Source organism: Oxyura jamaicensis, chromosome 11 (assembly GCF_011077185.1).
Source record: "Oxyura jamaicensis isolate SHBP4307 breed ruddy duck chromosome 11, BPBGC_Ojam_1.0, whole genome shotgun sequence".
Classification (NCBI taxonomy): Eukaryota; Metazoa; Chordata; class Aves; order Anseriformes; family Anatidae; genus Oxyura; species Oxyura jamaicensis.
In genome coordinates, this window is record NC_048903.1 from 8508312 (window position 1) to 8534577 (window position 26266).

General features: G+C 40.3%; 1 protein-coding gene across 1 annotated transcript in view; it reads left to right on the plus strand.

Annotated features, from left to right (window-relative positions):
* Positions 1–5807: 5807 nt before the first annotated feature.
* URI1 (URI1 prefoldin like chaperone) overlaps positions 5808–26266 on the plus strand; it is a 39943-nt gene continuing 19484 nt past the window's right edge. Inside the window, exons 1-4 of the mRNA XM_035336780.1 lie at positions 5808–5879; positions 16468–16502; positions 20467–20545; positions 22727–22862. Of these exons, the coding sequence (XP_035192671.1) occupies positions 5808–5879; positions 16468–16502; positions 20467–20545; positions 22727–22862 (322 nt within the window). The remainder of the gene's footprint in view (positions 5880–16467; positions 16503–20466; positions 20546–22726; positions 22863–26266) is intronic.

The following is a 26266-nucleotide window of genomic DNA, read 5'->3' on the forward strand; positions in this document are numbered from 1 at the left end:
TTTAATTCTTGTACATATGAGAGGAGATTGAGGCCCTTAAGGTATTCAGCTATCTAGGCTATCTTTACTAATATACTGACATGATCAGAAAGCTCTCCTCCTTTAACAGAGAAAAGATGAGGGGAAAAAAGCAAAGTGACACTAATATTTTCTGAGTCAGGCTTTCCTCTTGGGTGTGACTACATGCAGAAAAGCTAGGATTTCTAGGTGATACTAATCAAAGATGGCAGGAGCAACTACAAAGCATACAAATAAAGCATCCAAGTTTCATGTATTAAACCAGCCAGGACAGCACTCATGGTATAAGAGCTAGGATACAGTCAGCTGTGCTGCTGCAAGGTGCCTGGAGCTTTATTGCATGCTAGTATCATAAAAATAGATTATGTTAATTTCTTTATTATTATTAGCAAACATAAAAGTAAAACAGTGCACACTAACAGTTGGCTATCTTGCCTTCCAAAGATACCACATATTTTACATAGATGTGTTTTGGTTCAGGAAACAACATTTCTACAAATGCTTCCGCCAGGAAAGCTTGCAGCCTGTCCCAGCTCTTCTTAAATAGCTGCTCGAAGATGTGTGTGGATATGTGTATGCATATGCATGGGTAATTTCTGATTATTTTCTATATGTTGATTGTCTAACCCAAGTTCAGGCTCCTCTATGTCGCCACCAATGCACTGACAGACTTTAAGGTCCTTTTTTGTTGTGATAGCTTAGATCTTCATGTAACAGAAAATCAGCCCCCTTGGAAAGAAACGAGCATCAACCTACTTAACACACAATCCTGCCAAAGAGCAGAACCTGAGCGTGGAGTGTTTTAATTGTTCTCAGATATTACAGTGTTAAACATGGGATAGGTGGGTGGATGGATAGCAAAGGAGAGGGTAAGTTGGTTGTGTTGAACAAATACTTAACTGTTATCTAGTGCCCCCAAAGCTACATTTTAAGCAGGAGTTAAGCTGTTTAAGCATGTAACTGAAAAATCAGTAGTGTGTTGGTGTCATCTCTGAAGCGTCTTATCTTTAATGAGAAAAAGCAATGTAGAGAAAACAAGCTTCAAAGGGCACCACTGAACATGCTAATGTCACTATCACATGCTGATGTTTCAGACCAACAGCCATTTAAAACCCTTATTCATTCTACTTCTGGGCAATGAAAGTTGTCTAGCAGTTTGACTTCATTGTCATCAGCTAAACACAAAAAATACTGACAGTTTCAGACCTATTAGATTGAGGGAGATGCAGCCTTTGACCACGGTTCTGCAAGCACAGAATATCTTCACACGCAGTTCCACTGAGCCCAGAGGGACTGGGTCTCCTTCCAGATTTATTGATGGAGGGAGGCTCGTGGCCATAAATTTTTGCAAGAGGAAGCTCAAAAAAGAGACAAAAGGGTATAACTGCAATCTTAGGAAGAATGTTCATTAGAAATGTTGATAGTGGTCTGGTTCGGAAAAAAAACTTTTGGATAGGAAAAAAAAATATTTCTACTGGCAGAGCTGAGACAGTTCTAAAATGCTTGCTGGTGCACATCTGTCATGTCTCAGCAACAACAACCAAAAAGACTTAATATTTAAAAGAAACTTAAGAGTCTCTTTAGGAGTTCAAAATGAGCACGTACTGAGAGTTTACAGTCAGGATAATATTAATTACATAATTATACTATTAATCTTATGACATTTTGATTTTGAATAAGCTTTAACATGAGGATACTGTATTTTTTATTCCAACTATTGCCTTCTTTTTCATGAGCTGTCCATTAGAATTAGTGCTCTGCAAGATTCAAGATTCAAGACTTGTAGTCACCATGTAGAAGGCAGGTTGTCTGCAACCACAGTAACACACTATACTGTAATGTTAAAAATGAAAAGAAAAACCTAAAATATGCACTTTGGAGATGGATCCAAGAAAAAAACACAACAGTGATGTTGTGTATATCCTGTGCTAGGAGAATGAGTTTGATTTTTTTTTCCCAAAACAGATCAGGAAGCCTGTTGTTGGTCTGGGGAGTTCATTCATGATTCATATTATCAGACTGCCCACACATGCTGACAATAAAGGTGGTCTTTTGTAGGCTGTGTCTTGTTTTCAGAAGATGTGTTCTTCTCAAAGGAGAAGATATTCAGGATAACATACTCTCCAACCTGATAACTATGAGCGCCATTTCATCATTCTTCCCCAGTGCAACTGGGCAAAAAAAGATCCAAATGCAACTCTTGGCCCCTGCGTAACTCTTTACATCCCTGCATACATGCGTGACTTCTGGGGATTTCTTTTTTCTTAAGCTTCTTGTCCTCATCTGTTTTTTTTTTTTCCAATCCCTGTTTCTGGACCTAAGTTTCCAGTCTTGTAAAAGACAGTTGTCTTGCTTTCACTTTTGTTTCTCTCAGCAGATAGTCTGGCCAGACCATTTTCCCTCTCTGTCTTCTCTCTGTTCTCCCTTTTCCCTCCTTCTGTTGTGCTAGCCCTCTTTGTGGAGTAGTGATGAACAACATTTCAGGAGTTATGGGGTAAGGTGCCTTCATCACCAAAGAATGTATTTCGCTTCAGAGCCCTGGCGTGCAGTTCTCCGCTGCCAACTTAACTTGGCCTTTCCAAAACTTGGCTTCTAATCCTTTGCTCTCACAGGTAGAGCTGTCCTGTTAATATGAGAACCAAAAATATGGCACCAATTTATCATTTGCAAAAGGTCATCTAATCTAGCTGGCTTGGGTGCTCATAAGAGCACCGCTAGCAGCCACAGCTACGGTACATATTTGCTGACTGCTAAGCCATCCACTTGGAAGATAGCACGTAAGCTTCACTTACAATGGTTTTTTGCAGGTTATAAGTGCAAAAGAATGCGACCCAGAGACAGGCTTCGTGCTCCTCTTTGGTGAATGCTGTATCCCATCTGTTTGTCACTATTACAACATTTTTTCTTTGGCAGATGAAAAACAAAATGTACAAAAGGATGCAGTAAACTATTCCATACTCTAGTCAGTGCAACCAAGCCTGTACAGTCATTATGCTGATAATGATGTAGCCTCTTATGTAGGCCAACTGTCAGAAGTGTTCAATGCAATACGTTCTAGTGACTGAATGATGTACTTGCAGCACGTGAAATGGTGAAGTCTTTGAAACATGATGTGAGAGAAGTGGCTGCATGTCTTTTTTACGTAAAAAATAAAAAAAATGTTTTGTGATATAAAATTCTTACTTTGTGGCTCCCCTTGTTAGCTAAGTGTTTTTTTTTGTTATCTCTGGCAACAAATTAAAATCTTAAAATACGTATCCTCGTGTTGTGCATCTGTTTTGTTGTCCAATCAAGCTGTGAGGTGACACAGGATCAAACTAAAGCATTTATAAATTACCTCTATTTGTACTATCTCCTTTGTGAACATTGTTAATTGGAAAAAGGTTTAGAAGAGGTTCTAAGCAGACTGAAAGTGAGTTGTTTGCTAGTTGAGTTGTTTTCTGAAGATAATGTATAGAAGTATCCTGTCTGTTCAAAGGATCCAGAATCCCTCAGTGACAAATACATGCCAGAGATTTCAGCTAACTTTCAATTATTCTTGAAGATTATGGATGTAGTTATTTCATAAACCAAACTACCCAGCTGCAGTTGCAAATTTTTATTTGCAATATTGGAAGCTGTATTAAAGTCTGGCTAAAAGCTAACTTCCAGCTTGAGTAACCATGCTTTGAAAATTGTTTCTAAATTCCTCATCTGTGGAGCTTTTACAAGCTCTTTAAGGGGGATGGGAACCTGGGTTTAGAAAAGTGCACAGCACATAATTATGTCTTGTATATAACATAAATAGTTGTTTTGTGGTGTAGTTAGGTTAGTTTTGCTAAGGAATCACAGAATCACAGAATAGTCTAGGTTGGAAGAGACCTCCAAGATCACCGAGTCCAACCTCTGACCTAACGCTAACAAATCTTCCACTAAACCATATCCCTAAGCTCTACATCTAAACGTCTTTTAAAGACCTCCAGGGATGGTGACTCAACCACTTCCCTGGGCAGCCTATTGCAGTGACTAACCACCCGTTCAGTAAAGAAGTTCTTCCTAATATCCAGCCTAAACCTCCCCTGGCGCAACTTTAGCCCATTCCCCCTCGTCCTGTCACCAGGCACGTGGGAGAATAGACCAACTGCCACCTCGCTACAGCCTCCCTTCAGGTACCTGTAGAGTGCAATAAGGTCGCCCCTGAGCCTCCTCTTCTCCAGGCTAAACAGTCCCAGCTCCCTCAGCCGATCCTCGTAGGACTTGTTCTCCAGACCCTTCACCAGCTCTTCTCTGGACTCGCTCGAGCACCTCCATGTCCTTCTTGTAGCGAGGGGCCCAAAACTGAACGCAGTACTCGAGGTGCAGCCTCACCAGAGCTGAGTACAGTGGGAAAGTCTTGTATCTTTTGCAGGAGAGAAACCTCTGATGTACATGTAGGGCAGATGCGTCTTTCTACCACCATGCCAGCATCTGGTGGGGAGAGGGGACAACTGAAGCACCCCTACTCTACTGATGAACGTATACACTGGGTATTTACAAACCCCTATTCACTCAAGGGAAAGGTGCAGCAGTAAATTAAAGGTCTATGTGTAACTGAACCCACTTACATGGTGTTCAGTGGAGAAGTTAAAACATGAATGCTAATTTTTTTTTTTTGTGGCAGTCAGTCAAGTTTCCCCCAAAGTTACTCAGCTCTTTGGCTGCACCGTGATCTGGCACGCTGGCTGTTGTAGCGTGCAGCTTTTTCCCACCAACTCAGGTGGCTGCGTTCCACTGCCACCATGTTACTTCGGACATGCCTAATCCCATTCATGAAATTAGCTAATGAAATTACTGCATGGAAGTTACTGCGTGCCACTGAGTGGCCATCCACCACTAGCTCGCCATGCGTAACTGTTCAGTGTTGGCAAGCCTGAGTCCTACACTGATTTTAGTGAATCTTCAAAAGTATTCTGCCATCCTGCAGGTCATAGAAGGCCTCACATTGTGTCTCACATTTGTGAGAATGGGCACTGTGAGAACGGGCGCTGTGGCATAACCTTCATGCTACAGAAGATACACAGTTACATGTTTATGCATGCCTAGGTGCGTATAATACTGTTGCAGATCGACCAAAACGCTTCACAGATGGAAAATGCCTCACAGACGGGCTTCGATTTTCTGAACCTGAGGCCTACGAGCCCTGGGCCTGCGCTGCGACCGAGGGCACCTGCCCCTCGGCGCCCCGTGGTGGCGGAGCCCTGTGGGGGTAGCGGCGGCCTCCCGACCTCTCCCGGCCGCCCGGCGCTGACTCAGGCAGCGACGAGGCGCGGTGTGCGAGCGGGCCGTGCCGAGCCGAGCCGAGCCGAGCCGGGCCGGGCCGGGTCGGGTGTGGGTGTGGAGCGCCCGCCTCTCGCGGCTCGCAGCCGGGTGCCTCCCGCGGGCGCTGGGAGGCTGGCTGGCTACCCAGAGTGCAGCAGGCAGGCAGGCAGGCAGGCAGGCGGCGGCCAGCACCGAGCTGCTGGCGCTCTCCCGGCCCGCCGGCGCAGCGGGAGCCGGGCCCAGGCGGCGGCGGCAGCGGCGCGGCCCAGAATGCGAGTGTGAGATGCTTCCCTCGGCAGCGGCGCCCCGGGCCCAGGCGGCGGCGGCCCCCGCGTGGATGAGGCTCTGGAGCCGGCGCTTCGCCCTGCACAAACATTTCTATAGGACTCATTCGCCCTGCTGAGGAGATCGGATCGGCCCCGCGCGGCGCGGCGCGGCCCGGCCACCTCAACCCCCTCGCCCCCGTTCCTCCGTCCCCCGCGGCTCCCTCACGGGCTGCCGGCCCGAGGGCCATGGAGGGCCCCGGCGGCGCCTCGCCGCTCAGCCCCGCGCTGGTGGGCCGCCTCCGCCAGGAGCAGCAGAAGGTAACGGCCGGGCCGGGCCACGCCGGGCCGGGCGGGAGGACCGGGGGCGGCGGGCCTGGGCCCGGGCCCGGGAGGAGGCGAAGGGGAGGGGGGGGGAGGAAGAGGGGGGGGGGCAGGGGACACCGGGGCGGCAGAGTGGGGCCTGCCTGCGGCTGGTGGGCACGTGACGGCGACGTCACGGCGGGGGGGGGGGGGCGGCCCAGGCCCTGAGCGTGGAGCCCCTCTGACGGGGGCTGCGCGGGGTCGGGGGACGCGGTGCGGAGCGTGGTGTGCTGCTCCCTCGCGAGTGGGCCCCGCTCACCGAGCCGGTGTGGTTTGGGGCTGGGGGGCCTCAGCCCTGCAGCACAGGTGGCACCCGGGGCCATATTCAGTGTGTTAGTGCCACCAATACATGTTTGCCCACGGTCCCCATGCTTATTTTTCCTATACATTAAAAATGTTTAAAGGTGTTTCTGTGGTATTCAGTAGAGCTCCTCTGTTCAGGACTTTTGTCTTCAGTGTGTGTTGCTTTGTCACCTGTTGTAGTTAAAACCGAACAACGCATGCATGGTATAAATCGTGTGTCATGCCTGGCATATTGTCCACAAAACTGTCCGCTTTTGAGTAGCACACCAGGTAATTACCAGAAGATCTGCGAAACCGACTGACCGTTAATGTGGATGAACAGTCAGAGGATCTGCTGAAACGCCCTGCGTAGCCCGGTCTGTGTGGATAGTAACCTGTTACACTGGTAATCAGTGGTAGTAACCTGCCTGTTCATTTTCGAGGTGGCAGAACTTGGTGAAGAATACTTCATCTAGTACATTGTTGTCAGTCAGGCCTAATGTGTAAGTGGATGTCTGTCATAACCACGTGGAATTATTCCCAGTTCATGGTAAGACCCCTCTGTAAGCAAGTTTAAGATTCTTAAACTGATCTGCTCCAGTGCAAAAAGGCCCAGGAGACCATTAATTAAGCCTCTGTTAGGCTGATGTACCAAAATTATATTTTATCATAAGGAAACTTTACATAATTTCTGCAAATTGGCTAAAAAAATTGATCACTTCAGCTTCAATATGAAATTACACTAAAGAACTACATATCTTGGTTACAATGGAGTGTCATGGTGAAGATATAGTAGACTTTCCCTCCATGCAGTGAATATATATAAATGGATTACAACAGTATTTTCAGTTATGAAAATATTGTATTTAAGATGGAGGAGGTTCTTTTGTTTCAGCTGCTTCTTTGCAGATATTCATATTTTTCTCACAAAATTACTGAATTCGAAGACTCATGTTTTGGTCTTACACAAAGAGAGAGAAAGAGGGAGATGTAGTTATTCAGTACTGTGGTAAGCTAGTTATCATAGTACCAGCATCATAACAAATAGTACAATTACTTAGAACTATTATCTGTATGTGCTGACGTTTAAGTGGGCACATATATTTCTTTTAATCAGAGTGACATTGTGCTGTCCCAGTGACACTTGATTAAGTATAAAGAAACCCATTTATTCCCATTAGTCTGAAGGCAACCTTTAGTATGGTAGTGAAGTACAGCATTGTCTGTCTGCAGAAATAAAGATAATATTTGAATCACTGTTGATTATTTTACCAACTGGGCATAACCCTGGTTTAGCTACGAGTTTTGAGATTTTAAGTGCTAAAGGGCTGCTGTGGAGAACACCTGAACTGAGGCCTCCTTCCTGTTTAAAAATATTAAAAGAACAGAATGTTGGTGACTTTCTATCTTTAATCTGATTGAGGCTGCAACTTCCAGGTTTATGACCCTTGGTGAAAAGTAATTTCAATTCTTGTTGAGGACTGCTTGCCTGTTGGACAGATTTCATCTTGTTAATTTGTAGTGATAGTAAGACCAAACTGTTAAAAGCAATTTTCAGTGCTCCCACTAAAGGCACTTTGTATAAAAACATGACTTAGAATGTGCATCTTGGGGATAAATTACAGAAGAATATCTAGTAATTTTCATGATAAAGACCATCATTGGAAACACAGTGCCTGCGTAAAGTTTTGAATATTTCTGGAAGAATATAATAACATGTATCATGGATTACTTGCAAAAGCAATATATGTTAGATGAAAATACTGTGTTAAATCTATTGCAAGTTAGTACAGGAATTTTAAAATTAATATTTAAATAGGTGGATTCTCATTCTTTAGAGACTGCACTTAAACATAATATTTGATGTATATTTATTCCTGTGATCAAATGGGTTGGGATTACTAGCTGATAGGAAGTTGACAGGTCGGATTGGTGTGATTTGGTAACACTTCTGAAGACAGTGGATTTACAGTGGGCTCACGCATTCTATAGCTTCCAAGCAATGCAATGAAGATATGTGTAATGGGAGGCATTACAGAACCAATTAGACCCAGGAGACATTTGTAGAGTGCAAACATAGTCATGGAGAGTCTGATGGATTCCAGTGTTAATCCTGGCAATAGGATTTTTTTCTTCACTTGCACTGACACACTTTTTTATTTTCCTTTTAGGAAAATTAGGATAAGGAAGTGGCTCTCCTGTCACTCATCATGACAATGAAGCACAATTAGGTTTAGTATAGCTATTACCATAACTAACTGTAACTTGGTAGCCACTGTGCATTATGACTTTCTTAATTTTTATGAATTTGATTGGTGGAGACTGTATGGTCTTTAATTTCTAAATTGTGCTCAAGATACAGGGTACTTGCAGTGTATTAACAGTTAAACAACTTGTAGGCGGTTATGTGGTAACAAATCGCAGAATCCTAAACTTAATGCTCTTTATTTTGTTTTTCCTTCTTATATGATTTACTTATGTGGCTAGCTGCTTCTGTTTTCAAGTCTTTTTCACTGTAATACCTATGCCATGAAATCAACAACTTGGCAGTGTTAAGGCTGTTTCTGCAGCCTGAAAGGGAGCAGTGAAATTGAGCACAGTCTTGTACACTTCCCACCGCTGCAGCAGTCACTGGAAACCTGAAGCTGTTTGCCTGCGGACTCAGAAGATGAGTCAGTCAGTGTGCCTTCCAGTGTAGCGTCTCCCAGGGTATTGCACTTTTTCAAGCCTGCATTCAAGTTAGCAGAATTTAGAGAAGGCTTGGATGCAAAGACACCAGGGTGGTAGGGCTTCATTTTGCACGCTGTTTGAGAAAAACTGACATAATGTCTGAAGCTTTGTTCAACATACTACTTAAAAGGTCCCGTCTGAAGCTTCATTTACCATATTCTATTTAAAATAAACCTGGACAATTGCTTCCTCCGAAACTGATCATCCCTTTTACTTTCTTAGTCAATGTTGTGGTATCTTCCAGAGTAGCAATATTTGTCTTTGCTGTTATTAATATAAATTAAGTACCCAGTAGTTTACATAGTGACAAGAATTGTGTAATGAGTTAGCACAAAGGCTTCCGGTTCACTATCAGTGTAAACAGGCTGAAGAACTGGCTGCCATAAAAAGGTGAATCCCTCCACCACCTTTGTATCAGCACTTGTGGTCAGGTTGCTGTGGAGTAAGTGGACGTGCCAGGATGGCAGTGCCAAATGCCAGCACAAACGTGGCTGGGGAGGTGCTGTGCCAGCAATGGGTGAAACTGGGCTGCCCCTTGGAGCCACAGCCGTGCTTGTACCAAGTCAGAGCAGTTCTAAGCAACAGTCTCAGATGCCTGATTGAAAATTTCATTTATGATCACGTGAGTTATCCAGGAAGCAGATGACGCTAACCTGGTGAATGATTTTTAATCTTAGTTTTTGTTGTGGTTGCTTGTTTATGCCTTTGAGCACTTCTGGAGTGGCACATTTGTGACACTGCTTAGTGACCTGGGTTGGACCAGCTTAAAAACAAGCTTTGTTGTTGATTTTTTTTTTTTTTCCCCCTGGATTATTTTTCAGCCAGAGTGGTTCCCTAATCTGATTGAAAGTGCAGCATCCCAAATGTGTGCCAGCAGATTGTGCCGGGGTTGGAAGGATGAGGCAATGGAGCTGAGTAGCTGGAGACAGGGAGGGACTGGTGGCTGGTTTGCTCAGGTCTGGGGCTGAGCGTTGAACCACAGCCTGAAGGTATGTCTGTGAGGCAGTTTAAGCTAGTTAATTTGGGCATTGCTAGCAGCATAGTTGTTGCACCATAGGCTACATCAAACCTTGCCAAACCTGCCTGAGACGTTTGGTAGGTTATATCGTGGGAGTTTCATGCTTGTGTCTGCTGCTGTCTTGGTATGTGAGCTAGCCTGGGTATGGTATAGCCACATGATTATGTTCACCTGAAGGAAGCTAAAATATTAAGTTCTGAGTTCCTTAGCTTTGTCTCAAAATGAAGTTACATGACACAGCCACTGCCTTGCTGCCAGGGAAAGACAAGACCTTGCTCCACATTGTTCCTTGCTTGCACCAGTTCTGTTGGCTCAGAGCTGATTTAACTCACTCATCTAGCAGAAAAGTTCCATTTGCTGTGTTGGAGAGTTGAAATGACAGACAAAGGGATCTGAATCAGCAAAACAGGTGCTGGGAGCTTGTAGTTGGACGTGGGGAAGAAGGATGCCACCTCATGTAGCACAGCACTGCCTGCTTGGCTGGCCCAGCGTAGCGGGCGGCCACGCTTCGGTACTGCAAAGTAACTGCAAGTCGTTTGTCTACGTGACCTACAGCCGCAGCAGGGATTGCAACATAAAATAGTCTTGAGAGGACAGACTTTCACAGCTGGCAAAGGAGAGATGAGGCATTTTTCTGTCTGCATTATAATCCCTAGATGGTTCAGGTAGAATTCTTAAGTTTACAACAGTCATTGTAGTCCTAAGTTAGTTTCGGTGTATTGATAAATCATAGTTACATACTAATCTCTCTGTAAAAATGTGAGAGCCAATTAATACAAAACCACTAGATCTCCACTTGTTTTCTTGTAGAGCTAAGTAAAATCCGTGATAATATTTTTAAATGGGAAGATATTTTCCTTTTGAATCATGGCAAACATTTCTTTCTAATTCCTTTCTCCCTTCCTTCAGTATTTCTCCCAAATATATTTCTAGAAAAGGCATAAATTTCCACCCGAAGGGGAATTTATGTTAATAATTTGTTGAAATGTAGTGTTTTTCAGTAATATGATTTAATAAATGAATATGAAAGCTTAGAAATGCCTTCTTCCTTTCCTTTTAGATCATACAGTGTGCCAACAGACTGAAAAACTTTTAATAGTTTTATTTCATTTTTTGATTGAAAATGGGGCTCTAGGAAAAACAATTGTGCAAAAGTTAATTCTGTATTTCTCCATCAGTGACTGCTGTGTTTTAGGCAACTACTGTGTGGTTTCCTAGAGGAAAAAATGAAAATTCATTTTAAATGTTTACTTTGCATGTGGCTTGTTACATCCTTGTTACCAAGACATGATTAAATGTTTGACCACCCATTAGTGTTCTTCTGTAATGTAAAGTCATGTTGTGAACTGGTTATGTTATTTCATCAGTAAGTTTAATTTTATTTTCTGGTTTTGGGGTGCGACAGAAATCTTATGGATACGAGTAGTATGGCAGACTGGGTCTTGATACTGCAAACGTTCATAGACGGAGGTGGCTCGTGTATATATCAACTGAAGTAAATACTTGGGTGTACGAGGTTAAGCAGTTAAACTCAGGAGAGTCATCTGAATTAGGTCAGTAGAGGAAATTACCTTGGATTTATCATGAGCCTGGTAAACATAGATCTGCATTGCAGAAGACCAGCATGTGCTTTCACTGTAGTTTGCAGAAGGTTCTGAGCAGCAGAACCAAGGTCGACACTGCGATCTTTACACAGTCCCAAATGGCAGGGACATTCTCCTGAAGGCAAATCGTTCGTTTTAGACTTTATTAGGCCCTTACTTTAATTACCGTCTCATTACTTGCTCTGCTTCCACAAAAAGTATTCCATACTGCCATTTTCCCTAAGTAACTGGAAATGTGATTGAAAGGGATGTTTAAAGTGAGACTAATTCAAGATTAAATAGTCACAAATTATATTATTGCTACATGTAAACAAATTACTTGCATATCTGATTTTATTCAGATTACTTTTCAAGTGGTAAATAATGCTTTATCACTTATATAGTGCTCTTACATCTTTAGAGTGCTTTTCTCACATTAATTAATCATCATTAAACACTCTGAGGTGGGTAGGTTAATACTATTATCCCCATTTTGCAGATGAAGAAATGTAGACTGAGAGGTTCTGATTTGCTCCAGGCCATATAGAAGAAATCAGAGCTGGGATTAGATCTATTTCCCATGCTTCTAATTTCCGAAGACCAACCCGATTGAGAACCACAGCTTTGAAGTAAAACATACAAGTATGCATATGGAAACAGCACATGTTTGGCCTTTCAGATGCCTAACTCACTGTTAAAGTGGAAACTGTGTGTATTTCAAGATTTGTGCCCAAAGTGTGGAGGTAGCCTCTTGTTTGTTTCAGAATTATTCCTTACCTGATGGGGAATTTTTGTTTTCATCTTCCATTGAAATTAGCTTTCATCCTGGAAATAACAGTCTCTAGTTCTTGGGACTTGGATGTAAGTGTGAGATGGGTACAGCACTTTTCACAAGCCGAGACATAAATGAAATAAAACCATGGCAGCTTGCTTTATTGCTGTTCACAATATAAGAGAGAGAGGTAAGAATTGCCCTCAATGTGTTAAACCCACCACCTTTGTAGGCGGTGTCTTGCAGCTTAGTTCAGGGAGACATTCGGGTTCATGCACTCCACCTTAGGGAACTAGCTAAATAAAATAAATGGTCTTGGACTGGAGAGCAGAGCAGAACTGTCTGTGCACTGCCTGGGTAAGCAGAAGCACCACAGCGAATTGTGTTCAGCTGTTAGTTATGGGAGCACATGCAGAAGCAACAGGTAAGAATAAATGAGGTATACAGAAGGTACCCTTGTACATGAGGGTGCTGACCTCCTGAGGAGAAGCAACAAATATGCATACAGTAACAGAGAACAGAGCAGAGACGCGTGGGCACATACAGGTGAGAATCAGCTTCATGCTACAGCATCCATCCCATGCATCTTCCTTCCCAGCGTGGCAGTGCCCGTGGCTGCAGTGCCTGGCTGCTGACTCAGGGGCTCTGGCATCTGGTTCTAGCTCTGCCTCTGGGCAGCTTTCCTGGTGAAGCCACTCAGCCCATAGAGTCAGCGCAGCACTTCCCAAGGTGCCTTACACCTTAATTCATGGAAAAGGTTTTGAGCTCTTCATATGGAAGATCCTGGAGAAAGTGGAATATAAATAGACCAGAAGGAAAGTGCACTGGAGAAAAGGGATTTTCTTCCCTCAGACAGCCTGACAGTGTCTGTGGCTGTATGGTATGCGTTGGTTGGGGTGGCTTTGACTCACTAGCCGACCAGCTGCCCAGTGTTAAGGTGGGGACAGTGGGAATGGGGGGGCTACCTGGGAGCTGATGTGCAGCTCTAAAGCTGCTTCTCCTGCACTGCTCTGAGACAACACTTGTTAGACCCAGACGCAAGCTTCCCTACAAGCAGTAATGTACACCTCCCTCTCAGTAGCTCCGTGCGTAGCAGCAAGGAGAGCAGAGCCAACGCGTCATGCGCATTACCGTCGGATTTGCACCCGAGGGTGTTAACGCCATGGGCACTGGGCATGCAGACTGCCCTTGCAGCTGTGGTGCTCTCCGGGCAGGGGCTTGGGAAGTGCTGGATTGTAACAAACTGCTGGTGGGCGAAAGGAAGGAAACCAGATACCTGCTGATTTGTTTTCTTGTGAGGTTGTGGAATGTGTTTTCCAACAGTGGGCCCAGTTTTAATAACCAGACATGCGATTACCTAATGTTAGATTTGCTGCAAGAGTAGTTCAATAAATATTATAGCATGCAGATAAGCCACCGATAACACTGCGTTCACAAATTCATATATTGCTGTGCCTAAAAGGTGAGAATTCAGATTTTATTGATGCCACTTCCACTCTAGCGTCTTAGAAGCAGTGCAGAGTTGGTGGCACTGGTGCCCAGACAAATTGAACTTAAATGAACAAACGAACTGCTGATTTATTTTATTTACCCTGGGAGAAGTTTTCATTCTTTAATTGTAATTCCAAATATAAATTATGTGGGGAAGATAGACTAATGGTTTTCCTGTGTTTGATTAAAGGCAAAGAATCAAAGATTTGTTTATACATTTATCTATTTGTTTCTTTGTTATGATAAAACCAGTTGTTATCCAAACAGTGCGACTGACCTAATAAGGGACATATGCATAATTGATCTCCTTCTGTTTTTCCATATATATATTTTTAAATAGAGTTCAGTACCAGAAGTTAAGTCTAAAACATTTTCAAGGTGGTATATTTTAGCGCTTCTATAAAAGGTCTCATTTTATTCTGGCCACTGAAATGAAAAGGTTTGTTGTTGGTTCCACCCTTTAGTATCCCTTCAAGAGAGATTATATCAAAGAAGAAGAATTAAATTAAAATTGATTGGTGTTATTGATTTTCTTTTTTTCTTTTCTTTTTTTTATTTTCTTTTTTTTTTTAAGGGGATAAAGGGAGATGAAACAGCACATGCCCCTATGCTGTTTTGAAGATGGACTATTTTTTAAAAACATAAAAGCATATGTGCCCAATTTACATATTTACCAATTAAAAAAGCTTCCAGGAAACATTAAGTAGACTATCTTCTGTAACCTTTAACATTGTAGCTAATGGATATAGCCTGGAAATTTTCATAGAAGGTCCTCTAAATAATGTAAATGATTATGAATATGTAACTAGTTAATATGCAGCTACGAAAGGATTATCATGTAGAGGTTAATGAACATGCTGCTCTTACGCTTTGCAGGGCTTTTCTTTTTGTGCTTTTAGCTTGCTTCATGCATGGGAAGTCATGTATTGGGAATGGGAAGCTTCCTGTCTTTTCCATCTTCATCTTTAATGGGGCAATTAAACTGGAACTTTCTTAAAGGATTTCATAAACATTGTTGTATGCTTAATTATGTTGTGTACTTTACAATCAGTACCAAATCTGAAAGAGTGAAATGTGCTGACGGGATATTCTCTGACTTGGTAGTGTTGCTCTCCATCGTGTGCTCACATTGTGAGGAAATGTAGTTGCACTCCTATGATTTACACCTTGTAGGAAACTTTGCTCTTGAAATGGGTTTAACGTTGATAGCGTGAATTAGATTTCTGTGTTTATATCTTGCAGAAGTCTGTATATTTATTCTTAACATTAAAAATATTTAGCTTGCACATTAAGGAAAATACTTGCTAGGAATTTGATTTATAAGAGTTTAAAGCAGATGATAAATTTAAACTTGGCGTAAGCAGGGCAAGCTACCTGGCTGAATTTCCTGATGGATTACAAAACAGCCTAACCACAAATGTACAGTTGATCCTTTTCATTTAAGTATTTTACTCTGTTTAAAGAATCAGGAGCTCACAAAGCAGCCCCATTTTGTTTGTTTGTTTTTGTTTTACTCCTATATAAGTACAGAGTGCAGGGTCTGAGATCTGTTCTGCAATAGCTGCACATATGCTAACTAAAAAAAAATTGTCTTTCATTCTGTTGTTTGGGGAAAAAAAAAGAATTATCTGCTCCAGTGATTTCAGTGGTACTTGAATGTATGTTATTGTTTTCTCTGCAAATTTTCTCATTAATTGCTTTCAAATGTTAGCATTATTTTGGCTACAGGAAAAACAAAATTTGTAAAAAAAAATAAAAAATAAAAAAATGGTGAAGATGTCTAGACATATTTAATTGCCTCATGGCTTCATTGCATTTCATATAATTGAATGAAATTGTTTGTGTTATATTTTTGGTAACCATTATTCAGAGATCAGAATATGTTTTGAAAGGCAAAATTTCCACATAATTATGGAAGAGAAGGGCACAGGTTTCAGCATCTTGGTTGTTTGCTGTGTCAAAAAAATACGGTTCAAAAAGAAAAAAAGTATTTCATTTTAACAATATACTTTATTTTGTAAATTATTTTTGACCTCTTGGGAAGGTCTACAGTATAAGAAATAAGTGAAATATTCAGATTAAAACTACTTTTGTGACAACTGGACAGAAAAGAATGGAAGTCAACAGTTTGTAATGGTCAAATATCCTTTTATTTAAATGCTCACAAAACTAATTTGTGCATTTTCTGATTAAAACTGCCAGTGGAAACATGTGTTGATGTACTGATAAAGGAAAAATGTTTTTGGTGCTGTGGGGTTCATTTGTTTTTGCTTTTTTTAGTGAATAAGTATGGAAGTTATATTGATGTCATGTTATAATTTATATTGTTTTCGTATGCTGCAAGCATGTAACACTGAAAATAGATCTGCAGATTGCACAAAATACTGCTTACCTTGTATCATATGTCACTTAATAGTTATGGAACAGGTATTGTACCAAAATATGAATTGAAAACTGTAATTTTTTTCTGTGGTTATCAGTCTGCATTAGTGTGTGATAAAGTGTGCAGCTTAATAACTACCATTCACAAGCCTTTGCACTGACAAATAAAAATGTATATAGAGACACCACCAAATCTGTAAAGTGACTGTTCTAGTTTCTGATACATTGACATTGCAGCTGTGTGCTTAGCCTTGGTTTTTCATGAACAGTTATCTGTTTTAATGACAGGTGGTCACTAGCTGCCAAGAAAAAATCCAGCACTGGTAAGTGAAAAATGTTTGATTACATGCCTAAAATACTGATCAGTAACCTAGTTGTATTCTAGTAAACTTACTGTACTACTGTCTGTTCTAGTGACAGCCAGATTGAACAGGTATATTTTGGGGACTGGAGGTAGCTCAGAATTATTGCAGTATGCTCTGAGATGTTTGTATTTGCCACTGGTGCCATTGCTTTAAGTCACAAATAGACTGAACCTTAGCGTATGGTAAATACCCATCTCATTCACCATATTTCCCCAAGTAACCTTGTGGGATGAATGCTGAATTGGCCTGATGGGTGGTCAGGTATTCACAGAGTAGAATCAATTATTCTTGTTTTCTCTTTAACTCTGAGCAAGTAGGGAAATTGTTGTAGCACATTTTTGGGGAAAAAAAACACCAAACAAACAAAGTGAAAGTAATGTTTCTCAGGTTACCCCTCAATAAACCATCTTATAAAGCATAGTTTGTTATGCTTAGAAAGAAATGTTTTGTTATGTTAAAAAAAATAAAAATAAAAATAAATCTTTGGGCACTTTTTTCTCTGTTGGCACTCTATGGTTAATAGAAAACATGCTTAGTAAGTAATGGTTTTCTATGGCATCTGAGGAAAATGTACATTTAATGGTGAATGAAATCTTATATTATGAGTTACTGTGAGATACAACAGTTGATCTTACAGATATCAAATTACAATATATCCATGCTGTGTTTACCATGATTTTACTGAGAGAACAACAGGAGCTGTCTTGATTATTGTCTGCAGGGTTATTGCAGAATCACAGCAACTGCCCCTTTAGTGGTGAGATTAAACCTTTGGTTATACACCATCAAGCATATAATATTTTAAATTTATTTTAAGAGGCTTTTTCTTCATGCCTGAAAGATCTCCAAGCAAATAATTTATATTTAGTGTATATCAAATGTTTTTAGTTTAAATGCACATGGGCTGCAAGCACTGGATAAGAGGAAAAAATCAAGGCAATCTATACACATCATCATATTAAATTCTGACTATCGGCTTGCAAAAATAATCTAAAGCTAATATGTTTCATTTATGTTTAAAATTCAGAGACTGCATTAATTTTCAATAAGGGAAATATTATTGAAGTGCCTACTGGTGCTGCTGTAGTTAAATCGGTCAGAATTTCCATAATGCACATACTTTTGGGGAGTTTCTGCAGTGTCCATGCCAATTTGGTACAGTGTGAAGGTCTGCATCTACATTCTTTCAGAAAGAGACGTATTTTTTTTTTAATCTTTTTCAGAAATAAACTAATTGACAGCCTTAAAATTGGAACAGATTTTTTTAGAAGTTTGGGAAATTGGCAGTGGTTTGTAGAATGGGGTATGAGGGTAGATGTTGGGAAGAGGGGTTGCCTGGGTATTGGGTTTTGAGCAAACTCTGGCCATAATCTTATGAATTTGTGGGATTTTGGCACAGAATGTCATAAGAAAAACCTAACTTACTGATGCTTTTTTATGTAGAAAAGCAGTTTATAGAGCATCCATACAGTTTTTACTTTAAGAAAACCTATCCAAAATTTAGTACTCTTATTTAGATCCTGATTGTGCAAGAGCTGAGTGCTCTTGCTCTCTTGAATAATTTGTTCATATAAGACCTTTTAAGTAGTCAGTGACACAGAAGAATGTTAAATAGAATTGGGTGAATAACAATAGGGTTTTAAAATGCCCAACTTCAATATATTTCCATTAAATTATTTTCTTTTTCATTTTTTAGTGCACATCTTGAAGTATATTTTTAAAGCCATGAATCTGATAATGGGTCTGGGATTAGACGTGGCATTTCCCTTTCTAGGTACATGCTCATAGCTAGAGCCTAGTATCCGTTCTCCACGTTCCCTCTCCCTCACTGCACGTGGTGACCAAGCACACCACCGGCACACATGCTCTAGATGAAGAGGAAGGTCTGCTTCCTTCCTTGAGTAACGTTCTTCCACGTCAGCTCATGAAATTGATAGATTTTCATTTTCTTTATCTTGGTGGTCCAATGCTTAGAGATTCCTGTGGTGGAGGTTTGACCGGCCAGTGGTGGTTGTTCCACTGAGTGCAGAAACACATTCTGCTCTATTCTAAATGTTCTTTCCCTCACCTTGCCCCATGGATCACCACACTGGGGAGTCTGCTTCCAGCTATCATTGGTGTAGAAGACGTGGTGAATCTGGGCAATAAAACCCTGCTGTATCTGAAGCAAGTTATTTCTGCTGTACCTTCAGATTATTCAGTACTGAGCAGCAGTCAGACCTTAAAGGCAGAATCTTTCCGATTAATGAAGAAATGTCAGGTGACTTTGAGCCATGAAACAATGGGTGTGCTTAATCCTGCTATGAGTGGGATCTTGAGTCTGCATCATTGTCCTCTTCTCTGAAAACACAGATCTCTGCAAGTCAAAGGCTGTATTTTGTAAATGTCATTAAGTAATGGTTACTGATACCAAGTTGTCATTATATTGCTTCCCCCCCAAAACATCTTGTGAGCTTTGTTAAGATTCATGAGTTTGGCCTTCCTCTTTAAAGGAAGTGAATTATGTCGTCACTGTAAAGAGGGCAGTGGACAAAGAAACTTGCTGGGTGCATTGGAAAAATCTGCCATCAAACCAAAGGAGTAGCAAGCATCTTTTGTAAATTAGTTGTATGGAATACAGTTTTAATGTCCAGGTGGTCTGAATTCTTTGTTCATGACCGGTTCAGCAACATAAAATATATAGTACTCCAGGAATAAAGTAGTGTGATTACAGCAAAGTTCAGCTATGGAAGAAAATGAGACAAAACATAGGAGTAGCAGATAATTTTTCATAATGAGTACTGAATAAGATTTTTCTCTGCTTATGAATCTAAGAATATCAATGATAATATTTTGAAAGTTGCGTTATCAACTATGACATTCATTTTTCAGCACATTTATAGATTGCTTTCCTGAATCATCCTCAGAAAACCTGTAATTTGCGTCGTGGGTCAGCGTTGTTAAGTGTGCTGCTCCGTGCTTTCAGTTGCCTTCTATTGCAAAATCTACTACCATACACAGGTTGTTTACTATTTTGAAGTACAAGTAAACAATATCATCAAACCTGACATTTATATGCTAGATACTTCATGTAGGAGCTGATTTCTGATGATCTTCAGAATGGCAGTTGTCCATTAAAAAGACTTTCCAGCAGAATTTAAGTGTTTTAAGAATTTCTTAAGAAAAAAAGGCTTTCTAGAGGGAGTACACTTGCTTGTTTTGCACACAAAAGAAAATCCCCATAGCAATTAAAATGCTGTATCCTGCAAAGTCAGGTGTCTGTCATGGGAATAATTGATTGAAGTTCATTAAGCCATTTCTGTCTTGTAAAGCAACACGTAGCTTATGAGAATAGAATGAATGCTCCACACCTGTGCTGTTTGTCCGGTTTGGAAGACAGGACAGAATCAGAGTGGTCAAATGATCTTTCAGGACTGTTGACTCTTAGTAGGCCCAGAAAGGAGATGCGAAAATCAGAAACAGTTCAAGTTTTGTCCATTTATGTCAGCCCAAACCAGGGTCATGAATCCTTTATTACAAGTAATACTTTGAAGAATTTGCCTCTTCTGAAGATAAACTGCATTTTCAGTTCTTTTTCTAAATCTTGATGGTGGTATAATTGTTGAACTTGAACATAAAGAGAGATACGCTAAAGCCTAGTGAAAGAACAGATTCTTAGCACCATAAAAAAACAAATTCAGAGACATGCACAAGCTAAAATAATCATATACGTATTTTAATACACATTATTCTAAAATAGTCTAGCTATTATATGTAATTCCAAGTCTTTTTTTTTTTTAATAAATAACTTATTAATTTATCAAGCAATGTGTTTAAGAGTAAAATAGTTTGGTTTTATTTTTTGGGTTGTTGAATTAGTAGATGAAAAATGTTAACTCTTCACTTTAGATATGTAATTGAATCAACTTAAATTTATCAACAGGAAGAAGGTGGAGAGTGATTATGAGGCTCTTCAGGAACGACTCCGTACATTGCCTGATAAACTGTCCTATGATATCATGGTATGTACACTGTATCGTTCACATAAGATAATGGACTAAAACTTTCAGAAACTCAGGTATCTGCATCTGCAGGGAGGTGTTACTCAGGTTGCCATATAATACTCAGTAATGGTACATTTATGATGATAATAGTTAAACCTTTGCTTTTGTTTCTCTTTCTTTTCTTTGAAATCTATTATAAATTACAGTGTTACTGACAACTGAGAACAGATGACATAAATGCTAACACAAAACCTGACACTTTTGATATGTAAATCTATTGTATAGAAAACTGTAATTATGAGTGAATTATGGTACTTAGTCACTTCCTTTGAAGCAAGTGGCCGTAGTATTTTCTGATTCATAGAAATAAGCCCCAGAACATTGATTTTTACACAAAAAGGTGCTGCTAATTTTTGTTGTACCGATCTTCACATTGACATAGCGATCTTTTCCTGTGCTTCGAATGTTCCATAACAACTGTACAGCTCCCTGTTTAAACTTCACCGTTTTGACTTGCACTCATGAGAATTTTGATCAGTTTGGCTTCTCTTCCTTTTTTTTTTTTTTCCTTTTCCCCTCTTCCCAGGTCTGTTTCGAGATAGATCTTTGTAGCTAGGGGAGCTGCACTGTAAATAACTGAATAGCTAATTTCAGTGCAATGTACCTAACTGCTTTCTTACCTGGCAGCCTGGCTTGATGTACAGTTGAGCTGATAGTAAGACAGCAATGGAGCACAATTCCCAGGTAGTAAAGGAGAAAGTTTCTGTTGCCAGTGCTGAGGATTCAGCTTTACATGTTATGTGCATAGTCCTGTGACCATGTGTATATGCGTGGCCACATGATGTAAATGTTGTTGTGTTGTTTTGAAGTACAGAAAAAATACTGTCAAAAAAAAAATAGATATGGCTTATTCTTAGTTAAAGCAGCCATGTCAACTCACATCTGTTATTTTAAATATATATAAATAGTTCCTATCCTGTTCGCAAAATATTTTCATATGTTTTCAATTTTGCTTTCATCATTTTGGGGAAAGAATGAACAGGCAAATAGTGCATCCTGCTTCTTGAAAACCAAGTCAGAAAGGGTACATGTGTAGTAAAAGCCGATTCTGCTTAGTCATGGCATCGATCCTGCCTGCTGCGAGCTGCTTCAAGCACTGACAGGCACCTCCTGGATGCTGATGCTGGAGAAGACTGCTTTCCAAGGAAGCAGGTCTGCCAGGCCAGGTGCTCTGCTTCAGCAAAACTGCGGAGGGAAAGCAAGTGGTTAGCCCGAGGAAAGGAGGGGGGCAGCAGAGGAATAAAGCAGAAAGAACTGGTACAAACTGACTGAGATGGACCTTTTTATCTTAAGAAAGAAAGCTTGAGCTGGCTGAGGTTCTTAGCTTTTTGCCCCCTCCTTTTTAATTCTGGTCTCCTGACTTTGAGATTGAAGCCCAAAGGCAGCCAGGTAGGTGGCTGCTACTCTGAGTTGGGGAGCGAGTGCATGAGGACTGAAAGTGATAGGGCTTTCCTTGGATGGCGTGTCAAATGTGGCCTGCAGAAGGTGTCTTAAATCATACAAAGCAGTGTCCCATATGCTGTAATCTGTGTTAAGTATTGCTTCCTGCGCCTGGAGTCATGGGAGGATGGACGTTGGATGGTGGGACAGGCTGAGGTCTTCATGCTGGTGAAGGACAAAACAGCGAGGTTCAGCACTGTGGTCCTGCTGGTAGTCCCCCGAACTTACACTGAGGTTTCTAAGCACTTACTCTTAACAAGGCATATACTGAAAAATGCAATTCATATTTGAGTTGTCCATTTAAGGATACCTTGTCAAGAATTTCAAAGTTAGGGAACCTATTTAAGAATGTTTAAAATGTCAGCAAAGCTAAACTTGCTTCGACGGGGAAATGAATGTAGTCTGCGAATAACAAAAACTTAACTCACCTTAACAGCTTACATGTTAGGATAAAGTTAATTTGCTTTCCATATGATTATTCAGTTGTACTGTAGTTTCATGTCACAACACAAGTTTTCTACTTATATTCTACTTTTGTGGGATTGGTCATTTGAATATATTTGAAGAGTTTAATATTAAATAACTGGTGTAGAATTTTATTTAACTCGGTATTTTACTTTTTTTTTTTAAACCAGGAGATGAATGACTAGGTTTATTTTCATTAGCAATTTTCAACAGTGCTTTCTGTGCCTTTGACAGGTACCTCTTGGTCCTCTTGCCTTCATGCCAGGAAAACTTGTCCACACCAATGAGGTTACTGTTCTGCTTGGGGACAACTGGTTTTCAAAATGCTCAGCGAAGCAGGCTGTTGAGCTAGTTGAGCACAGAAAAAAACGTATGTATGCTTCTGAACATAATTTTTGCTCTTAGTTACCTTATTCCCCACGTTCTGTTCCCTTCTATTCTCTTATTTCCTTGCTGCTTTGTCCTCTGTTTTTTGTCTGGCTGTATTATTTTCCAGCTTTCTTCTCCCTGTTAGATGCTTTATTTTTTATTTATTTATTTTTATTTTTTTCTTGCTTGGTTTTCTGGATTTGCTGCTCAGCTGCATTTCTGCTGTCTGCCCTTTACATGTCTATTTATTGTCATGGAGAGATCCACTGGATCTCCCCAGATCCATGTGCATCGGTGACCACCAAGTTCCTATACAGCAGCAGATGAGGGTCATAGAAGTAGACAGGCAATTCATTTTGTTTCTTTGTTTCCACCTCTTTTTAGTTGTTGCTGGGATCTTGGCTCTGGAAAGCCAGGACCCCCAGCAAGCCTTGTGCACAGCACGCTTCCTGACTTCTTTATGTGAGAAAGAATGAGAGACTAAAATATTTGATAGAAATGCCAAGGAAGGGAAAGCACAGTCAAATGGAAAATAAATTTATGCCTATTAGCCTTTGCTGTTTGTTTCAGATAAGCATTTGAGTAAATACTTTTTTCACATCAATTTTACCTGTAATCTGTCTCATTCCTGAATGAATGCTTCCTGCAGCTTTACCCCCCTGTGTGTTACACCCAGCATAAGTGTTTACTTTGGATTTTTGTTTATAAGTTCAACTATCCACATTGCTGCTTGCAGCAGAATACATCAGAGGTTCCCTGTCTTGAATACATTTTTTTCAATTCTATGCAAACAATATTTGTGTAAGAAAAGTTTTCTATAAAAAATAATTTGCTGTTGTGAGTCTTGCAAGATCTCAGGTCCATATCTCTCTCCTTGATCATCATTTTTTTTTTTTTCAGAGCTGCAGAATATTTTTGTCACAGTTACATTCAGTGAAATCATTTGACCTTTGCATAGTAGATGTTTGAACATTAAGTAGTCTGCTGGGAGACACACAGTAAATGCTGGGTTCTTTTCCTTTATGATCTTTTAAATTGCATTTAAAATATGAACTCAGAAATACTCATTTCTTTTAAAGCAAAATAGTCATTGATGCCTGCATATAAACCCTGCATTCAGCTGATAGTTCACTTCAGCTGTGTGATGGCTGCCAGTGGGAGGCTCCAAAACACTGATATTAACTAAAAACTTTTTATTTGAAAGACTATTCTCAGTTTTGAATGATAAAAGCTGTATTAGTACATACGATTCTGAAAAAAATATGTATTTCTTTCACAGATAGTTTTCCTCTTTACAAAGCCAATCCACATTAGATGATGGTGAATTAGAGATTTTGGAGATTTTGTTTAGAAAAAAAAATATGTGCGTGTTCCACTTATGGCACAAATGTGAGAGACTAGTGCTTCATAGGTGTTTAAGGTCTCTTGTATAGTGGACTGTAGATATTTTAACAGGTGTCACTTCTGTTTTCACTGGCATTCTGTGTGCACAGCGGCTTTGTAAGGTGATGTACATTTAACACCATCGTTACACTGAGACAATGCAATTCGATTTTTAGTGCACAATCTTCTGGAGAAGAGTTTTGTGAGTAGGGTGCACTGGGTCGAAGGGGTGGTGCTGAGCGCGGTCCCCAGCACCCCATGTGCCTGTCAGCAGGGCCTGAGGCAGTGCATCTGGGCTGTGCTTATGGCCCACTGTGTGGGAAGGCTTCGATGCTCAGGCCCAGGCCCCAAACAGCCCAGGGAAAGGCTTGTCCTGCAGCTGCTTCCTGAACCAAAAACTGGCTGTTTTTGTTGGTTGGTTGTTACTATGAGCTGCATTTCGTCCCCAGAATTACTATATTTAATTGGGTGCTTTTTCATAACTAGCTGGTCAAATCTGTTCAGATAACCAGAATAAACGTAGTTAGTGTAGCAGTAATAATTCAGTGCTTGCACAGAAATTTAAGAGTTGTAAGGAAATAAAAGACATTTTAATTGCTTAGCACACCTAGTGTGGTAAGAAGAGTAGGGGAGCATGTGCTTAACTTGACTAGTGAGACTGGCTGTTAGGTAGACTTCTAACTCATAGCTAACTTCTTGCCAGTTCTGGGGGTTTTCCTTGTTGTCCTTGACTGGTTTTCCATGGGTCTACCCAGTGAAGACCTTCAGTGACCAGCAGTTGGTCTGGTTGAGGCCACCCCTGACTTAACAGTTAGTTTAATTGAGGTTCACTGAAAACTTTCTTTACAGGTTGACTCCTTGTGTAGACATTAGGTAAATATGAAAATGCACAAAATGAGTTTGCATGCCTAAGCAGTAACGGGGCGTGCCAGATAGATCAACTGATAGGACTGAGTATGAAAAAAGCCTTGGAAGTTAGGGGCAGCACTAGGAGCGTACTATATATAAAAGCTTTAAATAGTGCTAATTAGGTCATCCTTTTTGTCTTAGTAGTTTTATTAAGTTCACTTTTTAAAGGAGAACGAGTGGAACAAATGTTTGCTTCTGTGGAATAGAGAAATGCCCAGGCACAGCAGATGAACTTCTTGGTTAAAATTTATTTGATTGAAAGGAAAAATTGAAGGGTGACTGTACTGAATTTTGAAAGTAAGTGCACTTTAACTGCCACAGCTGTAGAAAGCCCTATTTTGGGGATATATTTTTGTTTGCGTAGCTTTTGATTTAGATGCAAGCTGTTCAGCATTGTGATTGGTTGAAATGTGTTTGGTAAAATTTGGGACAGTCACTCATGTCAAATGTTACTTTTTCATAAAATATTGATCACGTCTCCTTGAATAATATCTAAGTTGCATAAATCTCACATTTTTTGCCTATTTTTGTGACACCTCTAGATGTTCAGTTGCCTCCAAAACTGTTAAAAAGAAATCTTGTGAACTTTATGGAGTTTTCTAGTGTATTTTTAGTTGTTTTAAATTTGTTGCAGTTTGGTAAACCAGGTAATACTGATAATGGGAAACACTTCACATGTATGTTTGTGTGTAAAATGTGAAGAAATATTGAAGCAGATTAAAGGATACACACACCAAATTCCATTATAATAAAAGAAATTAGCTTTTTAAGTATGTCACAGTTTAGCACAACAATAATGCAATTGTAGTTTTTTCTCTTACAATTATCTTGCTTAAGGTACTTCATGATATTTCTGTTCTCCTCAAGGCAAGACCGTATTGTCTCAGAATTCAAAGAGGGAATAAAGATTCTTCTTGTGAATATGGGATTATATCTTTTACGTGTTTGTGATGATATAAATTACTTTTTTTCCCTATATCAGTAATCGCATTAATTCTGTAAGATGGGAAATTTTTCATTACAATGGTCCCTGTGGTAGTTACTATAGAAAGAAATTAAATAGATTTTTCTTGTAAATATTTGTGGATTAATTCAGTTTGCTAGGTATTCTAA